General features: G+C 51.5%; 1 protein-coding gene across 1 annotated transcript; it reads right to left on the bottom strand.

Annotated features, from left to right (window-relative positions):
• Positions 1 to 482: 482 nt before the first annotated feature.
• ZIC4 (Zic family member 4) lies at positions 483 to 17196 on the bottom strand. The gene is given in 6 exon segments (XM_062213399.1): positions 483 to 2196; positions 4321 to 4639; positions 9181 to 9798; positions 15797 to 15881; positions 17029 to 17049; positions 17051 to 17196. Coding segments are annotated over 6 exon segments (1158 nt in total). The 5' UTR covers positions 17165 to 17196; the 3' UTR covers positions 483 to 2195.
• Between the last annotated feature and the right edge of the window lie 2637 nt (positions 17197 to 19833).

Here is a 19833-nt window from a genome sequence, read left to right as displayed (position 1 = left end):
GGTGGTGGGAAGGAAGTGTGTGGGGAGGATGGACATTTGCATGCACTTTGGGTTCACTTTCTTGTAGCCCAAACCTTCCAAACCCCAACTGTCAAGATTCTGAAACAAACAGGAACTTATTACAATGTCTCTCTCTCCCTCAAGCCACTCTCCTTTCCATTAAAGGCAGAAAGGGCTTGCTGATTACTGCTGTTGGGAAGAATCACACAATGAGTCTATGTTTAGCAGAGGTGGGCTTGAGGGAGCAGGAAATATTAACCATCACCTTGGGGTTAGCCCTAGGTTCCAAGGATCCCTGGGAGCCTGAGGGACTGCTGCAGGAAGCTGTCCAGGTGATCCCACTTGAACTGATTGAGAGCAGACCAGAGCAGTATGCAGCAGACACACAAGTATGGACTTGGGGTATGTACCCTCTGCCTTACCCTTCTGCATTCTCCTCCCACCCCACCCGCCCCATCTTAGAGCTGTGCAAAGGGCTCCCCAACATCTGCACACTTCGCTAGGGCCTGACCTCCGTGTCCAGGCATTGCTTTTGTTTTACCCCTAGCAAGACCTAGCCCTGAAGTTATCCACTGCTATATGTGTGGGTATCTTTTTTTTTTTTTAAGAAGTTTGATTTTTATCTCTTTAGAAACGGTTTAAAACTAACGGGGCAGAGGGAGTTTGACAGAGAGGAGAACAAATCGCTGACAAAGAACCTTTTACGTTTCATCAGCGTTGTTAGGACGACAAGCAGGAATGTCTCAGATAATAACTCCCACTTCAAAGATTTCTCAGCTCAATAGAAAGCGGACCATCCTTTTTATTCAACCACAAGGACTGGCACTAAAGAAGACTCCACTGTTTGATTTTTTTTCCACCATGTTTATTTTTCCCCTATTCACTGGGGTACTTGGATAAAATAAACAACAAGACAATTAAGGGAACATGGACTTCTAACTTTCCTGCCATCTTCCCCATCCCCTTGGCCTTGGGCCCTTGAGTTTGTGCCCAGGGCCAATCCAGGCCTGAGGGTACCACACACTCTTCTGTGGTGAGAAACAAGTTGGGGGTATTGCAAAAGACTTCTGGGATGGATGGGGCAGAGAGCAGCCCTGGGAGTTGGACTGGAAATGTCCCAAGGGCATAGTGTGAACTCTTCACACCTCCTCACACTTCCCCAGGTGGTTCTCCACACCCCCCCCCAACACTTCCCATCAAATTCAAACCTGCATCTTGCTCTAGATTTAGAGAGGTGCTTAAAGGAAACAGAGCTGGAGGGGTGGAGGGGACGTGTGCTCATTTGTTAAGCATTTGAGGCTGCCCTAAAGTAATTTACTCCTGACCCTGAAACTCTTTGGGGCTCAGTCAAGATGCCCGGAGTCCAGCTCCTCCCTTTCCTGAAAGCGTCCTGGGAGCCAAAGGCCCCCACATCAGGGTGCAGGGTGAACCCCTAAAGGCGGGCGAGGCAGGTCCTAGGGAGGAAGTATATACTGGAGAGCACAGTGACAGTATTAAATAGCGTGAAAGCAAAGGTCAGCGCAAATGTATCTTAATAGAGTGTCTGCAGTGAAGTGTGCCGCCTTTGAAGCGGCCGCCCCCCCCAGCGCATTTCCATGGCGAGCCTAACGCGGCATGCTGATGCACCGTCAAACTCACACTTTCAACCCCAAAACCCGACTCTTTGAACAACCCGAGCTTGATTAGACCTTTCTCCTTTTCTTTCCCCTCTTACAAACCATTTCCTCGCCTTTAGAAACTCGCCATCAAACCCAAATGCGGCCTCTGATCACCGCAGAAAGCAGAAACAAAGGGGGCTGAGCGGCGATTCAAGCGGCCTTTTTCTTCTCTCACATTATTATCCATTTTTATTATGATCGGGAACAAGTGCCCATTCGCGTGGGTTTTGTTTACCGGAAATTAAATGAAAATGATTTAGTCCGCGTCAAACAAAAATATATACTTGTATACACAAGAAAAAAGGCCTGTTAGACGTAAATATTATGTCCTTAATGAAAAGCCTGGACGGGCTCCAGGCTCGGCCTTTCAGGATTTCAGTGCGACTTGCCCATTGCCATAGAAATCCTAACTTACCATGAAGATGCACCGTGGCGAAGAAACGCTGCTTTGTGCGCGGGCCCTTTGATGTCGCGGGCGCGAGATGCGGGCGCTCAGCTGCGCAGGGCGAGATTACCTTGCGAGCAACGCGGTGGACATCTGTAACAAGCAAATGAAAAATTAAAGGCGATTAGTGGCCGGCCAAACATTTTTATTTTATTTCATTACTTTGGATTGGGGTAGAAGGTAAAATGGGATGGGGGGACCGGGGAGGGGGAAGGGCTAGAGACAGCAGAGAAAGAAACGAGTCCCGTAGAGACAGGGGGCACTTTTTAAACAACGACGGAAGTAGCAAGTGCCTCAGACGCCCTCTGCATCTTGGCCGTGGGGCTGATGTTTCGCCATGGGACGAGGTTGTTGGCTGCCTACTGCCAAGCTAGGCCTTATTGTAGTGGGAGGTGGAGGAGGTTGCAACCTTCCTTCCTCAGCACGTTCTCTAGGGATAGATTTTGGAGATTCTAGTTTTCACTAGGGGAAAGGAAAACAGTCCCACTCCAGTTAGGACGTTACCATTTAGCACAGCGATGGGGGCTGAGGCGCAAGAGTGGGAATCCTCTAACTGGGTGTGAAGAATAGAGAGCGGAAGAAGAACCCAGCAGAGTGAGTGGCAGGACCAGGACTTGTTAGCTGGGCTCAGCTTTTAAAATCGAGCTCCTTAGGAGGTTTCCTCCCCTGGGAACTATCTCCCCACACTCGTTCATTTTCAAATTCTTAGGAAAGTGGAGTGCTTCCAACCAAGTTTAATCTTTTTCCTTTTCTTTTTCTTCTCCCCCATCAACTCTTAGCTAGGAATTGGGGCAGTCCATCCTCCCTGAGGAGCTTGGCAGACTAGGTAACAGGTCCTGATCCCTGCCCTTGGGCAACAACTGCCAATATCTTCTCTCCCCCCCCCCCCCGCCCCCAACATCTGGTTTCTTTTTCTAGGACCTTCACACCCAGGTATCAAATACACATTCAATCTTGACCCATTGGGTGTTTGCCTTCACAATATTTATTAATGCAGTTCATTTCTCGTACTCTTTAAAAATAAGATCAACATTGTGTGATTTTTTTTTTTTTTTTGACAAAGACCATGACAGAATTGATGTGATTCATCCAGACACAGTCGCCTGGGTCAGACCCCCTTGGCTCTGGAGGCTTGGGCTCAGTGACGTCACCAGCGCTGCACATACAGCACCACCACCCCCAGCCCAGGCACCCACAACATTCAACAGGAAGGGTCTGGACAAGGGTGAGGAGTGGGAAACAAGTCTCCGGAGACCTCACTGCTTTCATTGCTTTGTATCCTGAAGCCTCTTTGGCCCTCTTTTGTCTGAGCTTCTGTTGTTTTGGACTCACCCCCTACCCCAATGTACAAAGTAAGCCCAGTCCTGGGACAAACTGGCAGACAGACCTATCTGTGCGCCTAGGCCTGTCCATGGGGCTAAGGACATGTGATTCCCCCCTCCCAGGAGAAGGGGATGACTCTACCCTTCCTTACCTCCTTTTACAGAGAGGGTTGGAAAATTTAACACTTGGGTGTTTTTGGGTGTTTTGTTTCCAAAGATAGCTGGGGAACGGGATGTTTTAAGGAAGCAAAAGTGGAAAGAAAAACGGGCAGGAAACCGGTCCTGGAATTCCCCTCCACCTTTCTCGATCCTAATTTCATAGTGGGAATTGATGGGAGAGGGGAGGAGGGAGAGGGGGGTTCCCACTGCAAGCTGGGAAGGAAGTGGAGGATAGAGTCCCGAGGAAAGGATTTCCCATTCTGTGAGCCTCGCGGGGGCGGCGAGGCCTTACTTTTGCCACCTGCCGTTGCCAGGATTACACATCCATTCCTAATGTGTGCGGTTTTATTTGTTTGTTTGCATTTGCCTCTCTCTTTATCCCCAACACTGGCTTCTCGCCACCCAGTCATGAGAGCCGGCGCGAGGGTGGGAGGGCTGACTTTGGTGGAGTGGACATTCTACCAGCATATTTCGTTATCTCTAGCTACTGTTTGTGGTTCTCGGCCTGTTTGCCTGCCTTTTTTTCCCCTTCTTTCCTTCCTTCTTCGCTTCGGTAGCCAGGCCTAGCCTGGCAGTTTTGTACGTAGCCAGGCCTAGCCTGGCAGTTTTGTACGCCGAAGCAGCAGCCGCAGAAACAGCGCTGACAGCGGAGGCCGCGGCGGGGCCAGGTGGTGGCTCAGGGCTGGGGAGTGCGGCAGGGGCAGCCGCGGCAGGGCCAGCGCCCTGACACACGTACCATTCGCTCAGGTCGGTGCCACGCGCCGCCACCGCCGCGGAGGAGGCCGCCGGAGGCTCGTGGCCGCAGTCTGAGGAGGGCGACACGAGAGCAGACTGCGTAGCCGAGTCGTAGCCAGAGCTGGGCGGCGGCGGCGAGCGCCCGTGCACCTTCATGTGCTTACGCAGCGAGCTGGGATGCGTGTAGCACTTGTCGCAGCCGCGCACCTTGCACGTGTAGGGCTTGTCGCTCGTGTGCACGTGCGAATGCTTCTTGCGGTCGCTGCTGTTGGCGAAGCGCCGCTCGCAGCCCTCGAACTCGCACCTGAAAGGTTTCTCGCCTGGCGGAGGCAACGCAGAGACATTAGTGCGCGTGGACCGAGTCCCCCGCTCGCTCTCGCCTCCCCCCACCCCCATCCCTCTTTCATTTTCTGCAAAGGAACCACAAACAGATTTTCAGAAATCCCTTTCCTCATGCCTGAGATCCCGCACCCCCTTCTCCCGCCCAGAGCGCGCCCCCGCGCCCCTGCCTGCACGCCTGCTCCCCTCCCCCCTCTCCCGCCTGGGCCTAAGGGGAGGGTATGGAGGAGGAGCAACGAAGACTCCATCTTAGTTGAGTTCCCATTCTCGAAAATCCTGATACACTCTGGCCGTTTTCCTCCGAAATTTACCGACTCGGAGCCAGAAGCACTTCTGCCCGCAGACTACATCTGACTGAGCAGCTCACATCTGCTGCATTGAACGTGGCAGTTCCAGCCAAACGTCTTCTCTGCCCCGTCCCCCGCCCAGGGTCCTCCCCTCACACACCTCTTCCCCGTCCAAATTGTTTCCTAAAGTGGGTTTTGTGCCAAGGAGAAGAAATAATTTAAGGGAATGCTCAACCAATGCATACGGCGTGTGCGTAATGCGGATCTGTGCTGCAGGGAAAGGTATTCTGAGCAATGATTCACGTCAGGGGCGATTTTTACAGGAAATGGAGCCTCCTCCCCCTTCCCTTCTACCCCCTGGGGACAAACATTTAGCAGCATTCTTCAAATCTTGCCTAAACCGTCCGGGATCCCTCCAGATACGAGCGTAGGCAATAATGTTTTTTTACGGTGCACCAGCGGCCTCCCGGAGACCCTGCCCTGGGCGGCGGGTCCGCGCGTTACAAACTGACTGCGAGGTGGACCCGCCTCCGTACGCCAACCCCGCCCGACTGTCCGGCCCTGCAGGCCTGAATTCGGGGGCTGGCGAGGGAGGATCTTCCCAGGCCAAGCGGGACGCGAGGTCTCGGGCAATCGTGCCCTAGAGCGCGGCGGCTCTGGCACGAACGCAGCTGCCGCAGCCGGTCCGAGTCCAGTTTAGTGGACCGCAGGGCAAGTGGGCGGCCCGGGTAGACGTGTGAGGGGCTCGGATCCGTGGCTGCGATGCTCTGTAGAGACGAGGGAAGGCGTGAGCGCGCGTGAGGGTGGGAATAACGGCGGGATCCAGCCCCAATCGGGTGGCTCGCTGCCGACTGAATTCGTTGGCGTGTGGGGTAGGGAAGTACTCGAGAACTCGGAAGCTCAGGTTCCTATTGGAGCTGCAAACGCTGTGGAAAGGGGAGAAGGAGGTGTCTGGGTGCTTTAAGCGAGTGGATGCTGCGCGGCTCTTGGGGTTGAGGGAATCGCTACCGAGCTCCTGGGTAAGGCGGAAGAGAGATGGCACGGCTGGAGGACGGCTGTCTTTGTGATCGCTTCTCCCACCGCTTCCAGAGCGTTGGGGGGCACGTTTGGACGAACAAAGCCCCTATTCTCAAGCCCTGCTGAGGCTCGGGCTGAGCCAGAGGTTTGCACACAACCCGCGCCTCCGCGCGGACAGCCGCCGGCTCCGGCACCGCCCTGTCGCTAGCTGTCTCCCTCTTCAGGGTTACTGCTAGGGCACTGGGCCTTCTGGAACGTGCTGGCATCTGCCATTTCTCAGGACACCGGCACCGTTTTAGAAAGAGTAGGAGAAAGACACAGAATAAATCAATGGCCCCATTTGCCCCTTGTTTTCTCCCTTCGGATCCCAGCCAGCATCTGCAAACCCAAAACTTTCCTCCCCCACCCCCCGCCCGTCTTGACTGCCTTTCTTTCGAAAATCACTTACAAAAAGCATGCAATTCATGGCTTGTAAAATGAACCGAGATTTTCTTCTGAGAAAAGAGGAGGGATGGAATTTGAGTTGATCGCCTCCTCCCCCGCCCAGGGGAGGAAAAAAAAAATTCCCGCCACACACTTATCCCGTCCTGTGAACGCCTTGCTGGACATTCGTGTCGGACACAATGATTTCGCTCCAGAGGAGGAAAAAAAAAAAAAAAAGCGGGGCAGTGAGGTGATGCTCGTAGCCCAGAAGTTTGCAGGCCCCTGGGAGGCCAGGTGAGGCCGTGCACCCGCGCGCTCCGCAGTTGCATCAGGCGCCCGGGTCTCTCCTGACATCCCTCCCCGTCCCCCCAACCCCCCGCGAACACGCAGCCGCCCGCCCTTCCCCTCCCCCAGGACCCGGCGCTGCGCCTTGGGTGGGTGGGTGAATGAGGAAAGCAGGGTTGGGCCAGGCCCCTGCCGCTCGCTCGGAGCGGCCTGCGCCCGGGCTGCGCTGTGAAAGGCCCCGAGTCTCCTCCCAGAGGCTCCGCAGCCCGGAAAGGCCTCCTTCTGGGCCCCGCGCCAGGCCCGCCTGACAAAGTTCGGAGGCGTTGGGGCGGCCGGGCCAGCCCCATCTTCGCGCACTTGTGGCTGGGTCCGGCTGTCCCGACGACTCCGGCCCGGCGCCTTCTCTGCTTTTCTAGCTCGGATCGCGATCCCTGACTGACTGTCGGCTGCGGGGAAGACCGGGAGAACTCTGAGGCGAAGAGACCAGCGGGGGCGCCGGGCGGCGAGGCAGGGGCAGAGCGCGGCGCCGGGCCCGCTCCCCTCTCGCCGCGCGCGCCACCATTGTTCCGGCATCGCTGCGAACGCCGCCAAGTGAAACCTCGCGGCGCGGGTTGCCGCTTCCAAAGCAAGGCCCGGGATTCAGATCCGGGAGAATCTCAACTCCTGAGAAATCTGCTCCTGTTCGCCGCTTCCGCGACTCAAGGAAACGAAACGCCATTAATATTTGAAAAGGCAATTATTTTCCTGTTGAATCGAGAACCGTCTTCATGAATAATTTGTAGTGCGGTCTATTGCCATTTGAGAAACATTTTGCTGCTTTTTTTTTTTTAAACTTTCTCTTTTCATAGCTTGAGAGAGGTGAAGGGGGATGGTGGAGGGGGTTGAATCGAATGCCAGAGCAGACAAGGCTCTGTAGATTTAAAACAAAACAGAACAGAACAAAAAACAAACTCAAGCGGTAATGAGTCAGGACTGGGGCGGAAAGGACGCCCAGCTTTCTGTTCTGAATAGACGCAAAACGGAGCCAGCCTGGAGCGCTGGACTCGATTCTCCGCTGTAGGTCTACTGCGCTAAGAATTTAACCATTTTCTGCTTCACAGACTTCAAACAGTGGGCCAGCAAAGAGCAGGAAAAGTTTGTTTAAAAAACCTGTCATTAAAGATGAGTTCCTTCTCCAGCTCGGGACTTCGCCTCTACCTTCGAGATGCTGGCCTTCAGCTCCTGGCGTTGGAGACCTGTGGGCTGGGATGGAGGTCTCACCTGTTCCCCGGGTCCTGGGGAATAACACTTGGGGGTGGTGGTGGTGAGGGGAGGCAGATGCAGTAGAAAGGGTAGGGACCCCAGAAAGAGATCCAGGAAGCCATGCACTTCCAGACGTGCTGCGGAAATTAAGTATAAGGCTCAAAGTGGACTCTGGTCCTTTTGGAGTGCTGGTCTCTGAGCCCTGGACCTTCCCCTGGGAATGCAGAGTTTGAAGGCCAAGAGGCAGGATTTAGCCAGCTTCTTTCCCCGCAATGCCAGACTGAGGGAGTTCTTTGACTCTAACAATGGTTGAAGTTCCAGCAAGAATAGGGCAAGGCAGTGGGCCGTGGAAGTGGACCCCAGCTAGAACTGACTTGGTCTTCTCATCTCCCCTCCAGTCTTCTTCTCCTGCCTCTCAAGTGGGGGCGGGGAGCTCAACTTGGGGTTGGGGGGAAGCAAGGACTGCTGAACTAATTAATGTAACTTCCCCAGGCCAGGAAGTGTGAAAACTTCCTCCTCGTAACTGCATTCATTAGAGATGTCTCTGGCCAGAGGAGCTCAACTTTGCAGGCCCTGCTGAGCCTCCTTTTGTTTTTTTGTTAACTAGAACTAGCCGATGTGGTTGACAACACATCCCCATTTCACTTAACTGCTCCATAGTAAGTGACATTTTAAGGAGGATGGGTCTAGTTGGGTCTCAACTAAAGTAAAAGTGAGGCTTCTGCAAATGCCCTTAAGTGTCAGGCCCTTAAGGCACAAAAACTGGACTAAAGTTAACCTGTAAGAGGCTCAAATTCCCCCAAAAAACAGTAAGGGGCCTGAGGACCCCTTCTTCTGGGTGAGGGTCAGGTTGTCAGAGCTCTACCACACATTTTCAAAAAGAAACCAGAAATGGAGACAATTCTTGATACCTCTTTACAACTTTTGGGAGCAGTGCTATTCCGAAATACCTTAACATCAAACTTTCTAAGAGAGCACACATCTGTCTCGAGTGGGGGATGGGGAGGAATGAATTCATCTTGCCCCCCCCCCCCCCCCCCCCGCAGAAAGCCCTATCTTCCCTTCCACATAGCCTCTGGAAACTTCTCTGATTCTAAGAACAGAAACATAATAAAAATTCTATGATCTTGGCTCATGGAAACAGCACCAAAATATTTCCCTTCTCCCCCACCCCCCCACTCTGCTCCCTCATTTGGAACTTGAGGAAATCCTGTTCTGAAGACCTGCTCTCCCCAGACGGTTCGCACGAGACAGCGCCGAATACTGACCTGTGTGAGTTCGTTTGTGTATTTTGAGATTTTCTGATCTAGCAAAGACCTTCCCACACCCCGGGAAAGGACAGGGGAAGGGCTTCTCGCCCGTGTGCACGCGGATGTGATTGACAAGTTTGTATTTGGCTTTGAAGGGCTTGCCCTCGCGCGGACACTCCTCCCAGAAGCAGATGTGGTTGGCCTGCTCCGGGCCGCCGACGTGCTCCACGGTGACGTGAGTGACCAGCTCGTGCATGGTGCTGAAAGTTTTGGAGCAGAGGCGCGGGGGAGCGGAGCCGTCGGCAGCCAGCCACTTGCAGATGAGCTCTTGCTTGATGGGTTGGCGCATGTAGCGGAAGAAGGCGCCCGGACCGTGGGGCGCGGTGAGGTTCACTGTCAGGTTCATGCCCCCGTAGTTGTGCAGAGCTGCGGCAGCAGCCAAGGCGTCGCTGCGGGCCGCTGGCCCCGGCGCGAAGGGCTCGGGCCGCGCGTACATATCTCCGGGAAGCCCCAGACGCAGGAGTCCGTTCAAAGGACGGCCTGGGGAGGCCTGGGGAGGTTGCTCGTGGTGGCCGGAAAACACCGAGGGGCTGGAAGCAGCGGAGAGCTGGGGGCCATGGTATCCGGAGATGCTACCTGTTGTCGAGACAAATAGCGCACGTGAGAACAGGTGCCTTGGGCTGCGCACTCCCTCGGGCCCCGGGGGGCAGGCCCAGCCCAGCGGCACTACCGTCTGTATCTACCGTCAGCGCTGGGACTCAGAGCCAGAAGGCGCCAGCCGTGAATGTGATGGACAGAGCAAGGCCAAACGCTTCCGCCGCGGTCAGGTCGGGCTGCTGTTCGGCCGAGTCCCCTGCGGTGCCATGAGCTGGAGAGGGATGGCGGCGGTGGGAAAGACAGAAGGGGCAGTGTGGGGAGCAAGGGTGGGTCTGTGGGCAACTGGGTCCCCACAAGAGGGGTCTGACCTGCGCCCCAAACAACACCCTGCGGCGACCTGTCAGGGGATGGAGGTGATAGAAGTGGTGATGTTGGAGGTGGTGCTGATTCCGAAGCGCCCCAGCCATATATATTAATTTCAAGTGCCCTGCTCTGCTGAGCGAGGGCGGCCTGCTTCACCCAGGCTCGGGCTCCCCGGGGCTCCCTGTGCCGGCCGCTCACGCCAGCGTCACCTGACAGTGGGGAGGAGAAAGGACACCCCCCCCCCAAAAAAAAATACAACTTCTACAAAGTCCCCACACACACAAGTTTGAGGTTTAGGATTTTTTTTTTCTCCCTCTCTCGATCTTAAATGGCTGCGTGAAATCCCGTACGCTACAGTGGCAGCAGCAGGGCGCAAGAGGAAGTGAATAGAAAATCGGGGCCGTGGCCGGGGCCCACCGAGAGAAACAATCGCCTAGGTAGCCGATTGGCCCGCGGCCGGGCCCGACGTCAGCGATGACAGGTCCTGCCGCACGCGAGGTCTCTCTCTCTCTCTCCCCTCTCTCCACACACACACACACACACACACTCGCACTTTCCCTCGCTCCCACCCCCGCAACAGCAGCTCACGCTTCTACTGCTCATGCGCTCTGACCCGGGCACAGACTTCTTTTCTCTCCCCCTGGAGCACCCTCCCCTCCGCTCCCGAAAGCTGGGTGGACCAGCCCTGCCTCACGGCTCCTGGAAGGGAGCGAGGCTGGGGTGTGCCTCGGTTCGCCGCTACTTCGGGGAGCGAGTGTTGCGCTGTGCGTAATGCCCTCTGGGCATGTCAGGGTACCCCGGGCGGTGAGGGCTGATAGGCAGCCCTGGGTGCTCCGGGACGCCGGTCGGCTTCGGAAGTTTGTCCCAGGAGCCGTGAGGAAGAGGGGGTCGGGATAGAGGGAGCGGACAAAGCTGCAGACGACTCAGCCGAGAATGGAGAAACTCCGACCCTGCGGCTCCTTGCGCCCAATTTTATTTTCTCGCTTTCTCCGAAATTTATCATTTCCTGCTCTTTCGCGTCCTCCTTCCTTCTCTTATTTGGCCTAATCCCCCTGACACACTTTGTTTCCCTACTCCTTTCTTCCCCTCTCCCCCTCTCCTTCCCTGATACTTTCCTCGCAATTAGCCTGGCCGTCCCGTTCCCCCGCCCCGCCTCCCACTCCGTGCCTGGAGCGCTTAGAGACAGACGTTCCTTCCACTCGAGAATCTGGCCCCGACCAGAGCCGGGACTGGGCCAGAGGCGGTGCTGGCCCGGGCCAGGCTGGCCTCGAACCCACCTCAGGCTCTCTTAAAAGGGCTCTCTCCAACACAAATCGCACGGATCTTTCGGTTGGCTGGTCACCAATACAAAGGCGGGAGACCGGCAGCCGGGAGGGACAGGTCCTCGCGCCCAGGACTCCAAAACCGATTTGGGGTCCTGAACACCGTACCCTGCCTTCAGCCGCGGCGAAAGTGGATTATTTCCACTTTACGCTCTGGCCACTTGTTGCCCGCGGGCCGAGCCTTTGCCTCTCTACCCTTAGGGCGCCAGGTTTCGCGGTCCGGGCTCTGAGAGCACCCAGGGCCCAGGGCCTTCTGCGCCGCCGTGGTTGGTGAGGTTGGGGGCGGGCGGTCGGTCGGGGGTGAAAAAAAAAAAAAATTCAGTTTTGGCCCAGTCAAGTGTGGCATAAACAGGAGGGAGTGTTCTTTGTCTGTTCCCACCGGTTAGGGTCAGTCGTACCGTCCCGCGATTTAAAGGGCCGCTAGCTCCGACTTCTGCCTGCCCATCATAGCCGAAAACTTGGGCGTAAGTGCTTGAGGCTTTACTTTTGGCGGCAGAAAATGCCCTCCAAACAGAGAAAGCCTTGGGTTTTTAACAGAAGTTTGGAGGATTGAATAAAAGATTCGTTTTCTCATTAGCAGAGGTGAGTTTGGACAGATTGCAAGGAATGCTGATTCAGAATTGAATAAACTACTGCAAACATCCCCAAACGTAAACTCCTCTTGGTCAGTAAAAGGGTTCCTTCTATTAAAACAAACAAACAAACAAACAAAAAAGCAGTAGTTAACTTGTGCATAATGGTTGGCAAATTTTTTGAGATTTTCTTCATTTAATACATTGCTCCCCACTAGGGGCTGAACTTCAACAATGGATTAATTTCCACAAAAATTTCTCTTCTTTTTGACAAGTCTGGGGCTGCTCTTCCAGCCAGAAGAGTTTAGGCAACTCTACCAAGAGATGCTACCTTAGCATCAATCAATCAATCAAATATCAAAGGAAGAGGAGAGATTTGACTGCCTGGTCCCTCCTGCTCTCCAAACCAAGAGTTTACACAGACCAGTTTTGAAACTAGACTTTAAGGATTTACCTTCTTTCTTGTTTTTCTCCCTCTCCCACACTATCACTTTTCCAGTTTTACCCCTTCATTCACAGGCATCTCCTTGCCTGTTTCCTTGCTCTGTTTTCCCTTCCTCCAAGCTCTGGCCAGGCATGGTCTCTAGGGACATGTTCTCACATCTCACTGAGTCATTTAAAGTCTTCCCGCCATTGTGAAATGATACAGTTATCTGGGCTGAATTCATGAAGAGCTCAAAAGAAAAAAAAAGTCAAAACATAACAAACAAGAAACACACTCCTTCCCCACACCCACCCCCCCAAAAATGGTGTATGCTTCTCCTTGGAACTTTTACCCAGCAGTTTTTGCAAACTATACCTCAGTAGGGAACTTCATCAACTTGTGTGGCTTTCAGGCCTAAGTATGGGAGCTCTTCTGCAGAGTCCAGCAGTTAAAATATTGTCTCTCCACCTGAATCCAGTTAATGTACAACCAACTGTTCAGGAGGTTTGTGAAATTCAACTTCTACCTTAGTTTTGATTAAGACTGATTTGTACCAACATGGATTCCTTAACATACACTGTGACCTTACCCCCTACCAAAACCTTTGCATAACAGTACAGACAGAATTGGGGTTTTTAAGCTATTTAGTATGTGGGTTCCTTTGAAATTTTGTTGAACTTTGTGAGCTGGTAGATGCCTAATGGTCCTATTTGTTGTCCATATTCATAATGGAAAAAACACTAACTTTCCATTAAAATATTCTAAAAATAAAGATATATATTTTCCCATCCAAATTTATGGGCACCCAGATTTCTAAGCAAAGACTGTGTGGATTCTAAGGATAAGAAGAAACAATTTTAAACACAAAAACTCCTGGTTTTTACACACTCTCTTACTTTGTCCTTGAGAAGCTTTGAACATGTGTATGACATTTTGTGCCAGCAGCAAAAGGGCAGACACATCTGATTCAGCCAAAATCACTGACAGTAGCCTGGCCCCATGGAGATCCTTCCCAGATGCAGCTTTCTCCTGTAATGCTGTAAACATCTGGACCCATCCCAGGTAGATGTTTCTTGGGTAGCTAGGGGTCAGCGGAACTGCAGGTCACTGAAGTTACCTAAGTTTTTCAAGTTCTTTAGAGCCATATGGTCCATACCTTGGTCAGTTAAATACAGCAATGGGATCAGACACTCTTCTAAATAGACATTTCCTTAGAGAGAGCTATATAGAGAGAACACTCTTTTTATACACTAATATTTATAGACAAGGAACTTTGGCAAATATGTAAGGTTTTTTAAGCAGCATCTCAGAAATAATAAGCCCCAAGGCACATCAAGCTAACCACAGAGGACAGGTTGTGGGGCACCAATACCTTGAAGGCATATTTTAGTCCCAAGAGGGATTGCTTTGAAGTGTGGAAGCAAGGAGTTCAGGTTTCAGAGACTACTGACTGGGTGGGTTGAAGTGTTGTCCCATCAGTGGTCCTCATAATTTTCCTTTCAGAAACTTTCTTAACCACACTTGCCTCCCCCCCCCCATACCAAATGCTTAGCTATGGAATTCAGTTTCTAACTGTGTTCAGAGTTACAGCATTGTTCAGTTCGCTTTCTTGCTTAGTTTTCAGAGAAAAGGAGGTCTTTAGCAGATGTTAGAAAGAAGCACTGGAGGCTTTCATGGGGGCCTATTTGGAACCAATTCTTCCACCAGAACCTCAACATTTCTGTCTCTAGACCCTATGCAACCCAGTGCTCAGAATCATGCCCTGAGTATTTTTGCTAACCCCAAACAGACCAATGCATAGAAGATTTTTTTTTAAGTCTTACTTTCTAGAAACAGAGTGTTTGGTGGTTCTACAGTCTGCTAGGATGTCTCATATCACTGGCTCAAATGTCTGATTTCTCTCCCTTGGAAAGAAAAAAAAAGAGAGACGATTTTGGATCAATAGCTCAGCTTTTTTTCCATTTTGATCTTTTAAGCAATGCTAAATGATTATCTGTTGCAGGTTGCATGCAGAGCAGAATCTCAAAGACTGAGAGAAGCTGCACAGAAGCTTGGCCAAGCATAAGCTCTGTCATCTGGACATTCTGCATCTAGATCTGCAGTCACTTATTCAGTTCTCTCTTACCTATTTCTGGCCAGGTTGCCACCCAAAACAAGGAGCACATTGCTTGAGAGGCTATTCACAGACAGACTTCAGGATTCCTGCAGTGGGAGGTCGTCTCTAGTCTTATGAAAAGAAATAACTTAAGCCCCAGGAGGCTGCCCATAAGTCCAAGCCCAAATTGTGTAAAGGAGATGAGATCTATCAAGATCCAGGATAAAAAAAAAAAAGAGGATTTTTCCCCCTCTTTTGCTATGGAAATTTCGGCTTTAATTATCATTAATGGGACTGGGTATAGAAGAAATATTCTTGGATAGAATTTAATTTCCATGCAAGGTTTCTGGAAAATGTCTTTCAACAAAATATTAGGAAACATTGCAAAGGATCTTCCAAAACAGTATTACGGAATCAAAACAATTGAATTTACATAATAGCTACATCTCTCTTGAGACTTTTGCCATCAAATCAACCCAAAATAATAGAAAAGAGTCATTTCCTGAGTTGTCCCCTTAACTTTTGTTGAGAATGTTGCTTTGCCTACCAATAGGGAAACATCTTTGGAGGCAATCATCAGCTAGTGGTGTAGTTGAAACAAGAGAAACTTGACGCCTGGAAGGGAAAACACCCAACCCTAAATCATATGCTTATTCTAAATGGAATATTAAATTAAATTCTTCACAATGAAGGTATTCCTGACAGAGTGGCTGTCAGTCACTCTGTTCAGACACCACATTGTGGGAATGTCGTTGCTGCCACATTGCAAAAGGCTGGTGTCCCTGGTAAAGATGATGCATATCATGTAAACCCCATCACCAAGATCAAAGTCTGCTTCTTTCATGGAAGCCAATACATGTCAAACCTCATTCCAATCAAATCGTCCGGAAATGAATTCAAGATGAATATGTCATAGAATAATGTGACAGTGGAATTGCAGAAGGTCAGGGGTGGTTGTTTCAATGAGAGAGTCGTCAAATATTAATTCTAGAACGTCCAGATGAGTAGGCATTGAGGGGGATTAGCCAGGCTGCTGGTGGGATGTTGTGTCGTTGATTTGTGTGCAAATGCATCACACACCAAGGTGTTGTTCTAAGTTTCATTTGAACTCAAGAAATACCCTTAAACCCACTGCTCAGTATAACCAAAATACAAAACAAAACATCTCTCTCTCTCTCTCTGTCACACACACACACACACACACAAACATACACCCAAAAAACTTCAGCAAATCAGTATTCAAAAGGGAACTTTAACTTACTTGACTCTTTCAGGGAATTTCGGTAAAGCCGTAATCGTTTCCTCATCACCAAAGAAGTCTTGTATCTCATTTTCTGAAGTTGAGCCTATTTAGGGGCAAAAGAGAGAACCATTAGCTAAACAGTTTCATACATGTTGGTGTGGCAAGAATCCATGATACGATTGTATCAGTGAAAGATTTTGGTTTAAATAGGGTAGGTTTTTTTATATATATATATATAATTTTAAAATCTGGAAGCAAAAAAAAGCACTCTGCAAAACAATATATTTTTGGTGATAAAAAAATTGAGAAATCTTAATTTTTCAACTAGACCATTACCTGAAATTCATTTGGGGGTCTGCCTTTCATATAGAATAAATACCATTTCAGTCAGTGTTCAAAAGTCTCTAACTTATAGAATTTTAATTTATTATATGAAAAGCCCTGCTATTTTTCCAAGATTATTAATTGGATTTAGTGAAGTATGATTGGGAAAGGCCCACTGTTTTCTGGGAGGTTATGAGAAGTTGTTCTTGGTTTTTTTTTGTTTTTGTTTTTTTTTTTTTTGTAGATTTTCAGATCCTGGTCTGCTTGTGGTGATTTGAAATCCCTTAGTCTCACATGACCCAAACCCCCAACCCCTTTGGGAGACATCCCTGATTGATTTTTCAAAGTTAATATAAAATTTGCCTAATAAAAAGGTATCATAGTTATCCTCTGATCCAGTCTGACTCCATTTCATAGTTGAGAAGGTTAGAAGCAGCACCTTCCTAGGTTAAATGCATTACTTAGCAGATTTACTTTGTGGTTAGAGCTGCCCAGCCTTTGGCTTCTCAAGTCCTTAAACTCATCCTAGGGAGCTCTGCATCTGTCAGACAGAGGCGGAAGGCAGTGGAACAGCCAAACAGAGGCAATCCACCCAGCCCAACCCTCAATTTGGCCTAGAAAGACAAACAGTCATTGAAAAGGTCTCAGGCTGGACAAACACAGCAAGCCCTCTGTCAATGAGAAGGTCTGCCTATCTTGACACTCCAGTCCACAAAACAAGCGGTTGTTTAACTTGTTGAACCACAGGCTAAACCCAAGTGGGGCTCTGCTATCTCAAAGGATATGCAATTCTGTAGGCTCAAAGATGTCTCTGTCTCTCCCCACCACCACAACCCCCAACCTGGAGTTCAACTAACTTAGCCATTTTCATCCTTCCCTCTCCCTTTCTTTTGTAAGGCCAAGCCTGGGGACGGGGGTAGACTCACCTTTTCCCAGAGGATTTTATGTATTTTCAATTCTTTCTAACCAAAAGGCATCCTTCCCCAAAGGTAATAAGCTCCTTCCAGCACAAATCAGGAAAGAAAGGAGGCCCAACTTTGCATTCCTACAGAAGGGCGGCATGCTGGGCGTCCTCGCTCTGAAATTTCCTCATGGCAGGATGTCTGGCACGGAAAAGTCCTGGTTGGTTGGCAATAATAGAATTTACTTTTTTGCTTCTGAGGAAATGGGTGTGAGGTTCCCCAGGGACCTCTGTCCACCCACGGTGCTGCCACAGCACAACTTCTAAGAGGTCTGGGTCACTCCAGCCTCCAGGTCTTGTCAGTCCTTTGTGTGTTACCAACCCACAGGCGTGCAAACAAATATTGCAGAGGTCGGGCTAAGGCAAGCAACAGGGACCCCAAGAGGTTCTCTGCAGCAGCTCTATCACACGGCCTGTGCAGGGAACCAAGGTACACCTCTTTGCTTCATACTCTGACACCACTTAGCATGCCAGCTATTCTGCTGAAGGAGGGGTGAAGAATTTGGGCACACTCCCTGGACCTGAGGTCTCCATCAGCCCTGGATATTGGCACTTCCAACACAGCTCGGCTTTTGGTTTCCCCCAAAATACTTGTTCCTGAAACATCTCCCCACACCAGCAAGCCATCAGATCACCAGTCGGAAGCATATCCTGGATACTTGGAATCTGCCTTCCTTCCGGCACCTTGAGAAGACGGGAAAGGGTGCCGGGGAGCCCCAGTGACTAATAGTGCCCTCCGGCTGAGAACCAAGAAGGTGGGGCAGTGGGTACCTTTTTTTTTTTGGGGGGGGGGGCTGGGGAAGGTTGCACGTTGTGAGGTCGACCTAGCCGGCAGGCCTGCCCCAGGTCAGAGGTCAGCCCAGGCAGGGTCTTCAGTTCCAGAGTTACTCCACTCTGATGAATCCAAAAACTAGGCAGAGAAGGCTCGCCTGCCCCTCTGAGGGAGCTTGGGCCTGGCGGGCACACGGCAAAGGCCCTAGAGGCTGCCTGCGACTTCCCCAGCCAGAGGAAACCGGCTTCAGCTTTTGCCCACTGCCACCTCCTGCTGCACCCCCACTCTGTACCGCTCTATCTCCCCTCTCTCTACATGGCCCTGATACGCCAGGAAGTTGATCTGAGAGATTGGGTCCTCATTGTCCCGCTCCCTAGAGGGAGGAACCCGCGTTCCCGCTGCTGCGGGCTGATGGCTGGGCAACCGGAGCTGAGGGGACCTGCAGACTAGACATTTACTCCCTTTAAGCTTCCTCCCTCAATCTGCATGCGACTGAGACCAACAGGGAAACTGGGGCAGCGATATATGTAGCTTCCATGCCAATGCTGCTGGGGAGAAATACGACCTTGGAATCCAAAAAGAGTTCCCTATCAAGTTGGTGCCCGTGGCAGTGCAGCCCTCCTACGCCCTCCTCTCCATTCCTAAAATTCACTAGCTGCCAACGGGTCCTATGCTCCATTCATCAACTTCAAACTTTCAGGCCCAGCCTTTGAGCCAGTGTTAGCTATTTTTCACAACAACCCTATTTCCTCCTTACTTGTCTCTAATTTCCAGTGCTCCTGCACCTAAGATAGTGGCCAGAGTCCTGGGGGCTGCGGCCTGCCCCTCAGTCGCATCCAGGAGAAAAGAAGCCAAGTCCCAAACCCGTGGCTGGCCGCGCACAGAGAGCCGATTCAGCGGTCAGTGTCCTGAGGCAGCGCCTGGACGAGCGAGGGCAAGAAGCCGGCCCCGAAGGCGGACCCAGCCGGCATCTGCAGTTAGGTTAGCGCGAAGAAGTTCTATCACGTTGCATTCAGCCTGGCTAATTTGGCTCTTTGACCCTGGACAGGGGAAGCCGAGAAGCTCCGCACCAGCCCTATGGGGGCAGGGAGGAGAAGCTGCCTACACGGGGTCCCCTCCCTGCACCTGCCCTTGCTCACTCCCCCGAGAGAAAAAGCTCCAGGCCGTGGTACCCCTTTCTCGTGCCCACTGTGAGGCACCCAGGCAATTTACAAGGAAGGGAGGGAAGGCAGGCGGGCAACAAGCTGCTCTTGGTCCCCGTGCCAGTGGGAGCTCCATTTGTCCCCCTTGTTCCCTCCTCTTCCTGGGAAGAAGGGATGGGCTCATCCTCAACGTGGCCCTTCCGTGGAAGGGTCCCCCCCTCCCCTTTGTGTCAGTGGGGTGGGGCCTGTATCCATGGTGTGGGGGGGGAGCAATGAAAGGAGAGACGGGGGAAAAGTCCGGCTGGGCCTCTTCCCCCAGCGGGGCTTGGGTGCTAGTGGCCCCCGTAAGGGTGCCTGCGACCCGGCTGTTGTGGGGACAGGTTTCCTCTATTTGCCCCCTGGACTCATGCACTTACCCCGCTCCACCTGTTGCCCGGATCGCCTCATTTCTGCATATCACTTCGGGGTGGCCGAGGGGGGACCACAAACCCCTGCAAGCCTCTCTTTTGTGGTTCCATCGAGGCGGTCATCCTTCATTTCTCCTTTTCCAGCTTTCGGGAAGCAGTTAGGGAATGTATGATGAAGCAGAAATGAGCCGTCAGGATGATATTTTAATGGCTTATATGTCACGTTGGTGCATGTGGCTTTGAACTGGAGCCGCTCGCGTTTCCTGCAGAGAGCGCTGCAAATCCCACTTGATAACTTCTACAACCCACAACTTTTTTTTTTTCTCCTTACATTCACTCTTACCCTGTATATTTGGATGTGTTTCCTAAAAATACCCTCTTGTCAATATCCCCGTTGGCTTTTCCAGGGACTGGAGAGGAGAAGACTGACTTTTCTTTTTTGAAGAATT

The sequence above is a fragment of the Lepus europaeus genome, chromosome 2 (assembly GCF_033115175.1).
Source record: "Lepus europaeus isolate LE1 chromosome 2, mLepTim1.pri, whole genome shotgun sequence".
NCBI lineage: Eukaryota > Metazoa > Chordata > Mammalia > Lagomorpha > Leporidae > Lepus > Lepus europaeus.
Note: the sequence above shows the minus strand (reverse complement) of the source record. Positions and strands in the feature narration are given on the sequence as shown.